At 45.3% G+C, this 13,425-nt stretch overlaps 1 protein-coding gene across 1 annotated transcript in view; it reads right to left on the bottom strand.

Moving 5' to 3' along the window:
- Positions 1-13,410, bottom strand: part of NMT1 (N-myristoyltransferase 1) — a 31,400-nt gene extending 17,990 nt beyond the window's left edge. The window contains exons 1-3 of the mRNA XM_032322788.1: positions 13,318-13,410; positions 13,024-13,201; positions 909-1,017 (exon numbers count right to left, since the gene is read on the bottom strand). Coding sequence (XP_032178679.1) covers positions 909-1,017; positions 13,024-13,154 — 240 coding nt within the window. The 5' untranslated portion in view covers positions 13,155-13,201; positions 13,318-13,410. The remainder of the gene's footprint in view (positions 1-908; positions 1,018-13,023; positions 13,202-13,317) is intronic.
- Positions 13,411-13,425: the final 15 nt, after the last annotated feature.

Below are 13,425 nucleotides of genomic sequence, written 5' to 3'. Positions count from 1 at the left end.
ATATAATTTCAGGCTTTTTTCCATGCAAGCTCCAAGCACACACACACAATTGTCAAAAAAACAGAATTGGGTCAGATGTTATTATTCTATATGCTGTTTGTTCTTCCTTAAAAACTATGTCTTGGCGGGGGGCGCTTGGGTGGCTCAGTGGGTTAAAGCCTCTGCCTTCGGCCCAGGGTCCCGGGATCAAGCCCCTCATCGGGCTCTCTGCTCAGCGGGGAGCCTGCTTCCTCCTCCTTCTCTGCCTGCCTCTCTGCCTACTTGTGATCTCTCTCTCTCTGTCAAATAAATAAATAAATGAATTAAAAAAAAAAAAGAAAAGAAACAAAATCTCTGTCTTAGGGATGCCTGGGTGGCTCAGTGGGTTAAGCATCTGCCTTCGGCTGGGGTCACGGTCTCAGGGTCCTGGGATCGAGCCCCACGTCGGACTCTCTGCTCGGCGGGGAGCCTGCTTCCTCCTCTCTCTCTCTCTCTCTGCCTGCCTGTCTGCCTACTTGTGATCTCTGTCATATGGATGAATAAAATCTTAAAAAAAAAAAAAAAAAGCAGGCCTCTTCTCTTCCCAGGGGTGGGGACTCAGGACAGAAAGAGCTGAGAACCACCGCTCCAGGTGGAGAGCCTGTCCCTGCGGGGTGGCTGCCGGGCACCTAACACAGCCCCTCGCCTACGTGCACCGAGGGGGAAACATGCTCCACAGACGGTGTAGAACCTGCTGTGGCTCCTAAGGGACCCAGAGCAGTTTCATCCCCTCGGTCAGAGGCAGCAGAGGGCGGCAGAGGGCTCCACCCCCTCCGTCTTGAAGCAATACCAGTGGAGATGATCAGCCTGAATTGCTCTCCGCACTGACCCGCAACTCCCTCCTCTGAAAAAGCGACTCTCGGTCACACGGAACAGAGCCTCCTTGTTACCTTCACGGGCTGATCCTGGGCTGAGTCTGTCTCACTGCCTTTCTCTTTCTTCTTCTTCTGTTTCTTTTTCTTCTTTTTGGCTCCAGTGTCATTGGCTGGACTCAAACCACTGTAAGACAAAGTAAATACTGATGCAGGGTTTTTAAAAAATCATCTGTTTTGAGCTACACCGACAAAGAGCTTTCTGTGGAGCCAGACTTTCCTTCATCAGGCCTGCTCGCTTCAGGAGCTGACCAGAGAATCCAGTCCCGGAGGGGCATTTGGAGGACACCAGCAGCTCGCCGCACGCCCACCAGCTCTGGGGGGTGGGAATAGGGTAAGGGGGAGGGCTGTGCGAGAAATGTCTGGATGGACCTTTTCCATTCTGGTTTTTATTTTATGTCTCTTTTCTTCAGATTGCTAGAGTGCCGGCCCCAAAGGCAAATGGTAATTGTTAACAGTGGCAATTCATACCACCAACGCGTCCTGGGAGCCCTGGATCTGAAAACGATGACAGTCCAAAGCAGTCTTTTTGGAAACCCTTCCTCACCCCCACTCCCACCCACCCGGCGCATCAGGCTGAGTGAGATTTCTCCAGCTGGATCGAAAGCTCAAGGCAGCACTGCAAAGGGAGGAAAGGAGGAGGAAAAAGGCAGCTCCACATTGCCGAGGTCCGTGTCCAGGCTAGCGCAACCGTCGTGAGCACTGCCTGAATCAGGCCCGCAGGGCCTGGGGCGACTATCAGCCGGCGCAGACTGGGGGAGGACCATGGGCAAAGCCCGGCACCTGGGATCTGGGGACAAGAGCAGTGAGGCACCCAGCCAGTCCTGCCACAAAGTGACTACCTGAAGCCTGCCTGTCTGTGAGCCAGTCAAGGGGACAGGCCCTATGCCCATGACACAGCCCACGAATGCAACAGTCAACAGTCTCGTAGCCGCATTTAAACATCTCCTACAGCGTTTCATTATTGTTTTCTGAGGCCTCTGATCTTTACGGAGACACAAATCACATTATACTGTGTTTCTTTCCCATTTTCCATTCATTTGCTCCCTAATGTCTTCTCCCAATGCTTACTGATTTCTGGGTTTCCTTCCTTTTATTTTACCTTTGTATTGGGTTTTCTTTATTTTACTGATGAGCTTTAAGCTCACCTTGCAGCTCAGCTTTCTTAACTATGGTTGGACAGCTGACCCTTGAACAACACAGGGGTTAGGGGCACCAACTCCCGACAGTTGAAAATCTGTACACAACTTCTGACTCTCCCCAAATTAGCTATTAATACCCTACTATTGATGAGGCCTTACCAATAACATAAGCCAATTAGCACAGATTTTCTAGTAGTGTATATTATACACTGTATTCTTCAAATAAAGTAAGCTAGAGACAAGAAAATATTATCAAGGAAAGCCGAAGCAAAATACATTTTATAGTGCTGTACTGTTCAAAGTTCACATGTAGGGGCGCCTGGGTGGCTGAGTGGGTTAAGCCTCTGCCTTTGGCTCAGCACATGATTCTCAAGGTCCTGGGATCGAGCCCCACATCAGGCTCTCTGATCAGCAGGGAGCCTGCTTCCCCCCATCTCTCTGCCTGCCTCTCTGCCCACTTGTGATGTCTCTCTGTCAAATGAGTAAATAAAATCTTTAAAAAAAAAAAAAAAAAAAAGCTCACATGTAAGTAGACCCATGCAGTTCAAACCCCTGCTGTTTAAGGGTCGACTGCAGTTGGTTTCTGCCATGTCTGCACTGATTTTGGCATTGTCAGCCTGAGACTAATGTCTAATGTTACTCTGCCACCCTCCCTGGAAATCTTCCACTGAAAAGGGAAAGTCAGTAGTCCCGCCCGAGAATCCAGGGAATGCTCATCTGCAGGATGAGCTAAGTGCAGGGCTTTGGCTGTATATTCTAGATAGCCAATTTCCAAAGTGTTAAAATAGTATGAAATACATTTCTGCACCATTATGATAAATTCCATTTAAGCTTTATTTTCTAATTCAGAAAGTGTACCTGGTCTTAAAATGTCTTGGGGTGATTATGAATATTGACTATCCTCTCATAACAAGCGGTACTGTATAGGGAGAAAACAATCTGCAGCCATGAGCAGCCACCACCTGTGGGAGATGTACCTATTCCTAGGCCTGGGAGGAGCGCTGGCGTCCAGACTTCATGACCTTACACTTGGACTAAAAAGTTACCTCCAGGGGCGCTTGGGTGGCTCAGTGGGTTAAAGCCTCTGCCTTCGGCTCAGGCCATAATCCTGGGGTCCTGGGATAGAGCGAAGCATCCAGGCTCTCTGCTCAGCAGGGGGCCTGCTTCCTCCTCTCTCTCTGCCTGCCTCTCTGCCTGCTTGTGATCTCTGTCTGTCAAATAAATAAATAAAACCTTAAAAAAAAAAAAAAAAGTTACCTCCAGCCTGTACTGGATTTCCCTGATGTGGTCACCTTTCCGCATCACTGTAAACTCTAGTTGGCTGTGGGACTCAGCTCTGTGGAAAAGCTTTCCATACTAGAAAGCATGTCCCTCCCATGCAAGAAAGCCCACAGTGACAGCTGCCTCTTAACCAAGAGGGTATTGAGCCCAACTCTTCCCTACGCCCATAATCCTCAGTCCCCAGCTAGCTCACTGACTCTTCTCTCGCCCCGCCCTGGCGTAACTAACTGCCTGCACCCGTCTGCCAGGCCTCCCTGACACAGGGAGACTATGAAGTCGGAGAAGCTGGTAAAGGCTGGAGGTTACTTTAGTCTAAGTATACCTCCTAGGTATTATCCTAATGGGACAGAGAAGGCATACCATGGAAGGAAAACCAGTAGCATTCAGAGAGGGAATAAGGTGAACCCCTTAAAACCAGATGCTCTGCAAAACCCCCAAGGCCATGGCAAAGTATAGGAACCAGGAAGTCTTTTATGGCCTAAAGAAAACTTTTCCACTTAAGTAATTCAATGTTGTTATCACCTACAGGCCTATTTATAGCCTATAAGAACTCTATGTGGGGGGTCACCAGGGTGGCTTTGTGGGCTAAGCCTCTGCCTTTGGCTCAGGTCATGATCTCAGGGTCCTGGGATTGAGCCCCCGCATTGGGCTCTATGCTCAGTGGGGAGCCTGCTTACTCCTCTCTCTCTGCCTGCTTCTCTGCCTACTTGTGATCTCTCTCTCTGTGTCAAATAAATAAAATCTTAAAAAAAAAAAAACGAAAAACAACTCTATGTGTTTTTTAAATTCCAGGCACAGTCTCATTTCAGTCTCAAGAGTATATGGAGCTTATAAAATTTAAAAACTGGTTGATGTTAGGAAACAAAGCAGTGTCCCACTGTTGATACAATGTTAGAAGTCCATTTCAGCTTACTGAATGAGTTACCTCGACCTTGTCTATGAAGTACCATAAAAATATATTTTTAAATAGCTCTACGGTTAAACAAGTTCAAGGCAGAGTTGCTGCGTATCAACCTTTCAGATGCTTACTAAACACATTTTCACATAAGGGAAATAGAAGTTACTTTTCCCAACTTCAGAAATCTTTCCAAGTAAATCGCTAAGAAACGACCTTCCTGCTTTTGCACTGCTACTCAGTGGAGACACTTAAAAGCAGCCATCGCCTCATGGACGCCCCTTGTGTGGAAGGATCTTCGACTGAATTCTTGTTCTCTTTTATGCATCATCAATATACGTGCCTGACAAACTGCAAGACCCACACTAAACCCAGAGAGCGAATTTCACTTTCCTTGTACTGCCTTGAATTTGCACACGCAGCTACTGAGCAACAGTCCTGTTTCGACTTGTACATCAAGCACAGGGACAGATGAAGAACAAAGGGAAGTTAAAGACGAGCGGTTCTCACCGAGCTGCCAGTACAGAGCTACACCCACAGAACGCAGTATGAGCTCACCCTGGTCTCACAGGCAGCAACCCAGACAGGGGGACGATGGACGCAGAAGAGTTTTCTTTTTTTCCAAAAATTTTATTTATTTGAGTGAGAGAGAGCGAGTGAGCACACGCAATTGGAGTAAAGGACAGAGGGAGAAGCAGACTCCCTGCTAAGCAGGGAGCCAGATGCAGGAATGACCCCAGGTCTCCCAGGTCCTTGGGATCATAATCTGAGATCATGACCTGAGCCAAAGGTGGATGCTTAACGGATGGAGCCACGCAGGTGCCCCAAGAAGAGATTTCCAAAGAGCTCACCAGGGTTTAGTTTTCAAGGTGATTATGGTAATTTTAATTATTCAAAAGAAACCAAGCCTTGAGAGTAAGTCTTCAAGAAGCCTCCCAGAGGGGCGCCTGGGTGGCTCAGTGGGTTAAAGCCTATGCCTTTGGCTTGGGTTCTGATCTCAGGGTCCTGGGATCGAGCCCCGCATCAGGCTCCCTGCTCAGTGGGGAGCCTGCTTCCTCCCCTCTCTCTCTGCCTACCTGTGATCTCTGTCTGTCAAATAAATAAATAAAATTAAAAAAAAAAAAAAAGAAGCCTCCCAGGAAGCAATTTCGAAGAAGAGTTTCAACTTGGATTTGGGGAGAACCACACCAGGAACCCACTGAAGCAGGCTAGTCCTTCTCTAAGAATTCACATCATTTTTAAAGGGACCTGAAGTCCACACCCAGCAGGTGGGTATCCCAGTGTGCGCAGGGATTCTGAGAACTCAAATAGCCATCTCTTAGAGAGTACTCTAAGCCTGCCAGTCACCTTAACACACGCCAAAGAGATGGGCCACAACCATGGAATACAGAAAATCGAAGTGTGACTTTGACTCATTTGGTTCCAAAATAATGAGCGAAGAATTAGTGGAATTTGCCTTCCTGGGGAAAAAGGGGTCCCTACAATGGAAATGGACATAGGAGTTCACATAAGAATTTTGAAGTCTACACTCTGAAGCTGATCAACTCAAGTCATTAATGACCAACCTGGCAAATATGGAACAAATTAGCAGAAAGACAGAGTCAGGAACAGGGAAGACAAGAAATAACAAATGTCATTAAAAAAAATTTTTTTTTATTTAAGTAGGCTCTATGCTCAATGGGGGCTGGAACTCATGACCCCAAGATCCAGAGTCTTATGCTCTACTGACTGAACCAGCCAGGAATGCCAAGAAATGTCATTTAAAAAAAAATTTTTATTTATTTATGTGAGAGAAAGAGAAAAAGAGAGAGGGGCACCTGGGTGGCTCAGTGGGTTAAAGCCTCTGCCTTCGGCTCAGGTCATGATCTCAGGGTTCTGGGATGGAGCCCTGCATCAGGCTCTCTGCTCAGCAGGGAGCCTGCTTCCACCTCTCTCTCTGCCTGCCTCTCTACCTACTTGTGATCTCTCTCTGTCAAATAAATAAATAAAACCTTAAAATTTCTTCCAAAAAAAAAAGAGAAAGAGAGAGCATGAGAAGGGAGAAGCAGACCCCCTGCTGAGCAGGGAGCCCAATGTGGGACTCAATCCTGGGACTCCAAGATCATGACCTGAGCTGAAGGCAGTCGCTTAACCAACTGAGGCACCCCGGTGCCTGAAATGTCATTTTTTAAATGAAGGCCAAGATATTCTAAGTTCAAACACAAAAATCCCATGGGTGCTCTGCTATAAAGTCAGGGCTCTGGGGAGGAGAAAGAAAATGAGCCTCAGTGCTGACTTCTAGAAACAGAATGCAGTACCAGGATGTGTGAGTGGGCGGGAGGGAAGGGCATGCTGACAGACGAGCAGCACCAGCACAGAACTTCCAGAAAACACGACAAGCAGGAAGGGTCCATAACACAGGCCTCCCCTCCACCCCACCAGGTAACAAAATCCATTCAAAGGGACATGACTGGGGAACAGAAGGCTGTACTCTGGGGGAGTACGAGCTCAGCCACCAGGCCTGGAATGCCTGTCAGGGCCACCCAGCTTATCTTGCTGTTCAGAGAAGCAGAAACCAAGGCCCAGACACGTGAGGTAAACTGGTCACCAACTAACCAACTGGTGACCAGGGACAAGCCACTCATCTCTAACAACGTGGACCGTTCCTTCCTGAACACCACGGTCTTGTTTCTGTGGGAATTTTCCGAGTCTCCTCCAAAGCCCAAAGACAGTTTCATCATACAAGGCCCTAAAACAAACTGCTGTGTCTCAGAGGAGCACGTATGAAAGGCCAGGAGCACCCGAGCCACACTTTATCCAGGAAGCCGCCTCTGGCTACCTAGCTCTCCCTGGTATCTGGCTAAGATTATGATCTCCCAAACGACTGAATATTTTACATAGAATAATGGTTTGCTTCCTACCTTCCCAGTAAGATAAAAAATTTCCTGAGCATAAGGACATCTGATACAGATGTTTCCTACAGCAACCCCAGCTGCGCCCAGTGCACAGTTAAGAGTTCAACAAATAACGTGCTTGACTGACGCTTTCCCAGCGTAAAGACTAAAATAAGACCCTGACAAGCTACAGCCCCAAAGAGGGTCAGCAAAACATCTCCAGTTACGTTTCCACATGACAGCTGTGTTAATTGTCTATGAAAAGTGTGGAGGGGCGCATGGGTGGCTCAGTCGTGAAGCGTCTGCCTTCGGCTCAGGTCATGATCCCAGGGTCCTGGGATAGTCTCACATCCGGCTCCCCGCTCAGCAGGAAGCCTGATTCTCCCTCTCCCACTCCCCCTGCTTGTGTTCTCTCTCTTGCTCTATCTCTCTGACAAACAAACAAATAAGTAAATAAATAAAATCTTTAAAAAGAAAAAAGTGAAAACAAGAAAGCTCCACTGAAACTATTTTAAATTGTTCCAAAGTCTTAAACGCAGACCGTGGGTTTAGTTTTGATTATGAGACCAAAGGAAAGAAATTTAAAAAAAAAAAAAAGAGTTCTGAAAATAAAATTCACAACTTTTGGTCACTTATTTCCTGCCCCCGAAAACTGGAAATTAATTCTTTTGGCTAAAACTCAAAATTTCCAGAGAAACCGATTAAACAAATCCTAGGCTCTAACATCCTTTTGATTCTGCTTTAGCATATCAGGAAATCCTTCTGCAAATCCATTTACTTATGAGGTGTGAGAGGTTCACCAACAATCCTCCTGGTACTCAGAAGGCCCAAAGAGGTGAATGAGAGGCATATGAGGGTACCAGGGTGGAAACCACATGGTCTGACTCAGTCTCACTGATGAGTGGGAGTGCAGAGTTTGGGGCATTGCTGTAAGTGACCCTGCAGCCACAGCCATACAGAGGATAGGCATGTAAGACTGAAAAGAACAGCAAGTTGTGGGAAGCGATTACAAAAATTGTTTTACTGCCATCCTCTGCCCTTCCTGGGACAGTTGGCCAGAATTCTGAGGGTGAACAAGCCAGTTCCTGCCATGGAGAATAACTGGGGTTTTTTCAAAAAGGGGGGAGATCACAAAGGCTCTGACACACTAAACCGTTTAGAATGGGACTGAGACAGAAATGTAAATTCCACATCCTCTGGGTTGCTTTGGTGAGCCACACTGTAACCTGGCAACTCCAAGGTCAAATCGGATGCTGTTCAGAGACCATTTTCAGTAATTTTCTGAGCAATGAATGACTCACTGCTAGCAGAAATTTCACACACCAGAACCTCTGCAAAAGATATCTGTCCACTGAGAAGAGTTTAAAGGGGCCAGCCATCTCCATCACCAACTGGCTCCCTAGTCTGGGAAAGTTCATGGGTTACTGAATGGATCCAAAGGCAGGACTCACACTGCTGCAGGGTTGGGAAGCAAGAAATCAAGGCAGTAGGGAAAAAACATCCAGTAAATTTGGAATGGATCCTCCAGGGTGCCCCAAGGAAGAGGTGGAGACGCAAATCCCAAGCTTCACTACCAAAGCTCAATCAGTCTTCATAAGTGAGGTCTAGGAGATAATCCACGGAAAGGGCTTAGCACAGTGGCCAGCACATAGTGATAGTAACAACAGACAACATTTATCAAATGCCTGACAAGAGTGTGACCTCCTCAGCTGCCTCTCAAAGTTGCAGCAGGAGAAGCAGTAGAAAAAACTTTCTAAGCAAGTACCGACCCTGTCCAAGAATTTCAGTTTAAGTTTGGTTTGTTTGGTTGGTTGTTTTGGTGCTCCTAATAGAGCAATAGTCCCAAGAGCACCATCCTTGAGGAGTCAGAGGAGAGGCGTGCAGGGTACAGGTTTCAAACAAGGTTACAGAGAAGAGCTGAAGAAGCTCCTCCTGAAGTCATTCAAGGGGCGCCTGGGTGGCTCAGTGGGTTGAGCCTCTGCCTTCCGCTCAGGTCATGATCCCAGGGTCCTGGAATTGAGCCCCACATCGGGTTCTCTGCTCAGCGGGGAGCCTGCCTTCCCCTCTCTCTCTGCCTGCCTCTCTGCCTACCTGTGATCTGTCAAATAAATAAATAAAATCTTAAAAAAAAAAAAATAAAGTCATTCAATCTGTGGTCCCCAACTCTATGGCCTCCGCAGACCAAGGGTTAAGTGCAGACTTAGTGAAGCTGGGAGATTTGAGAGTGAGCACATCAGTTTAAACAATGTGAAAAATCAGCAAAACTGGTGTGCCAGGAGCAGCATCTCCCTGAAATAGGCTCTCATTTGCTTTTCATTTCTTCTGCTTTCCAGTCTCTTCTCTTTGAAGTGGCTCTTGATTAGTTTCTTTTTTAATTGCCACTTAATTGGGAAATAAAATTAGAACACTTATTTGATATCAGTGATGAGGTTTCTCTTTTCATTTCTGCTTTGATCTAGTTTTGAAAAACCAAAAGCTGAAGGAAGAAATTAAGAAAAAGGGGCAAAAAAGATTTCTTCTTTCCAAGAGCTAGATGCAGCTATAAGCCACCGAATATAAATATGGAAAGAACCACTCTCGGAGAATCTGATGGATAAAACAAAAAGCAAGTAAGGCTGGCTTTATGGCACTTCCTTTCAAAGAGATCGCTGTTTTCTCTTAAGTTTTTTCATGAGAGATAACAGCTCAGGACTGGCGAGGAAAACTTATAAGAACTCGTCTTAACCTGTCCCCATGAAGTAAGAAATCCGATGGGAAAGAGACATCCTTATCAAAGGGATGGCTTACCAGCATCTCAGTGGTATCAGTGACATTGAAAAATAAATTCTAAAAGAATCCTCGGAACCAAATAATATAAAAGCCCTTTCCTGTTCCAATCATCCAAATAAACCTTGTCTGTTAACCCAAAACTAAAATCTACTGGCAGCTAGTAAATAATTTATTCTTTAGTAATGATTCTTGGAAAGCCTTTCACTAAAAACAAAGCAGCAAATTAAAGCATACGGATGGATGGTGAACTGCAGGGGAATTCAGCATTAAGATGATCTTAGTCTGGGGGCATCTGGGTGGCTCAGTAGGTTTCTGCTCAGGTCATGATCTCATGGGTCCTGGAACAGAGCTCCACATGGGGCTCTGCGCTCAGCAGGGAGTCTTGGGATTCTCTCTCTGCTTCTCCCCTAATTCTTGTGCACAACCATGCCCACTCACTCTCCCTCTCAAATAAATTAAACCTAATTTATTAACTGTAACTGATATGTCAGGCAAGTAACTGGGGGAAAAAATGATGCCACCTGCCTTTGTTGAGTAGATTAAAAAAATAGTATATAGAAAAACTGTAGAGATGCGTACATTAAAAAATACAAACACACAAAATAAAACATACACCTACATTGCACGTATGCATGTGCATGTGTGTTTCTATGTATATGTGAAATCTATACTCTTCAAAGTTTATTTAATTATGGTTGTTTCATTAGTGTAAAGTACTTTGAGCCCATCCTGAAAGGAAGGCCTCAGTGAAAGACCTTGTGAAACCTGGAGGATCCCCAGTTTTTGGAGGTATTTCACAAGAAACTGTAGTAAGGCTCACAATGAGACTGAGTTGGTGTAAGAAACTGTGTGTGTAAGAAAAATCTAACACTCTTTGCCTCAGCAAGGAGAAACTCGGCCAACACTGAACTCTGAATTTTAACATTTGCCATTTGTTCATCCATCAAATACTCACAAATGCCCATTAAGTGCCAGGCATCTCAAAGCCATGGTCCCTCTACTCAGGCACCTTACAATCAGGTGAGGCAGGGAATGGACACACGTTATTTGATAAAAGCTACAACAAACGAGATAGGTGATAAAAGCACAAGCTGGGGAAAGGACAGGAAGAGTTGAAGGAAGAACAGGAGGGAGAGGACAGGCTGTATTTCCCATGTTATCTCATTTAATCCCTACAACTGGAGGTTAAGTAACTTTCCCAAGGTTACAGGACAATTAAGTGTCAGAATCAAGCTTTGAACCCAGGTATGAATGAACCCAAAATCCACGCTCTTTAGGCGCCACACTGCTTCCCAAAATCATTTCCTCCAACAATTAATGAGAAAATATTAACTCTACTTCAGATTCTGAGTGCCTTAGCCTGTCCTCCAAGCTAGGTCTTCTGTTTTCACCTGTCACCTCCAAACTAATTTACACAGACCTCTAGATTTGGTATATGTGCTGCCGAAGTGAGCACACACAAACCTCTAGATTTGGTATGCTGATAAATTTGTTCACTCAGACCATATATAACCATGTACAACAACAACAAAACACCGTCAAAGTTTTTTTTTAAGGTTACCACTTTGTTGTACTATAAATAAAACAGAACTTTCTGCCAAATAGTTTTGCAAACTGATTCACAGATCATAGGGAATAAAACCAATTAAAGAGCTATAGATGCTGGTCAAGGTAACAGTTTAGTAGAGAAAAATAAAAGCAACTACACACAGAGCAAAGAAAAAGCTTTACTTTCACTTCTGAAAGGACTTCTGAATTCAACAGCTCTCATCTATTATTAGGATTTCTACTCAGGAGGGCTGCACTTTCCCCTCTTCCTGTTCCTACTTCCTCTTTAAAAGCTCTTCCTTTCTTAGGAATCTCAAACTTCAAGGCTTTTGTTACATGAGATCTGTTGTGAGTTATAGCAAAAAAACACACTCTTATAAAACCAGATCTGACAAACTTCCTTTTCCTCTACATTTTCCTTGTAATTTTTTTAAGCTGCTCAAAGAACATAAAAGCTTCATCTTTTAACCTAAGGATTCATCACAAACAGATTATAAACAACTTAATTAATCCTTTGTTCTTCCATCTCTACAAGATGGTGGAATTTTGTAAAGTTTATCCAAAGATGTCAACCTTTTACCTTTACCTACAGGCCTACTGCTAATATTCCAAATGACTTCATGACTATGAAAGTAGGACTATCACACACACAAACGCACACAGAGGCACAAAATCAGACTACCACAGGTTCACCCAAAGTTATATGTCCAAAAAGTCTTTCATAACTTTCCGTTAAAAAACATAGGGACGAGCTTCAGCACCGGCCACTGTAACAATATGAAAAAAGAAGAATGATAGGGTGTGGCATACAAGAATGAACACTGATCTGGAAACAGAACTCAACTCTGAAACGCCTGATGAATTTCTTCTGTCCAAGCAACAGTTACTAGTAGGCAAGACTCTTGAAGTACAGGAACTGCAATATTAAACCCACTTCTAATCCCTGTCCAAGCTGCACCATCAGTCAATTTCTTGAAGCTTTGAGGTTATTTCACAAAGTAACAGAACAAAGATCCTGGAAAACCTAATTATATACTGTTCAGGAAACTTATAGATTATCTGGAACAATGGGCACCATATACACCAAACCATTGTCATACAGTAATTACACTCTAGGGTTTATAAGGTAAGTTTGTATTTTGAGATTCTCCTGTTAGTGACACTTTACAACATAATTATGGTTTGTACAACCTGATATATTTCCTCATTGAAGGTGAGCTGCAGCGAAATATTTTATTATTCGTTTATTGCTAATCACGTTGTTCACACACATCTATAAGTAACGTTCCCTTTGAACTGTACTGTTAGATTGACCCGTGTTGTGCCATCGAAAACCATGGTCCAATCTGCTCTTTTCCCTGAAGGCGGGTGAAGCACACAAGTGGAACATTACACAGAAGAACTTTTATATAATAAAAGTATTCAATGTCTCCGGCCCTTAATATACTGAGCACCCACCCTGGTAAATGACAAAGACAGCAACCAATCGCCAGGCAGGATACCAATGTCTCAGCCAATTAGAATATGGGGGTGGGGTTACCCTAAGCTCCCGGTGACTTCCCCGCACCCCAGAGACCCAGGTTGTGGGAGACTGGACGGGAATTGGACTCCGAGGATATCGTTACCCCCGGCTGTAGCTGTTGTCCTCCTCGTTCTCGCAATCGCTGCAATGCTCATGGCCGTTTCCGTTCCCTTCCATCATTTGCGGCAGCGGAGGTGCCGGCGGCTTCACTGCTGTCTCACTCTCGTCCGCCATCTTGAGTTGCGAGAACCGGCCTCCGCGCCTCGCTACATAGGGGGTTCCTATTGGACGAGAGGGACTTGCGATATATTCTGGGTTTTGTAGTTTTTGTGTCGAAGGGAGCCGTAGCTAGGAACAGCTCATTCTCGCGAAACCGGAACAAAGTGGACTACAATACCCAGAAATCATAAAGGGAGGCTGTCCTGGGTGGGGAACCGGCACTACCCGGAAGTCCTGGGCGTTCAGCCGCGTTTGGAGGGAAGAAGGGACCCAAGGTTGGTGGGGC

The sequence above is a fragment of the Mustela erminea genome, chromosome 18 (assembly GCF_009829155.1).
Source record: "Mustela erminea isolate mMusErm1 chromosome 18, mMusErm1.Pri, whole genome shotgun sequence".
In the NCBI taxonomy this organism is placed as follows: Eukaryota; Metazoa; Chordata; class Mammalia; order Carnivora; family Mustelidae; genus Mustela; species Mustela erminea.
Note: the sequence above shows the minus strand (reverse complement) of the source record. Positions and strands in the feature narration are given on the sequence as shown.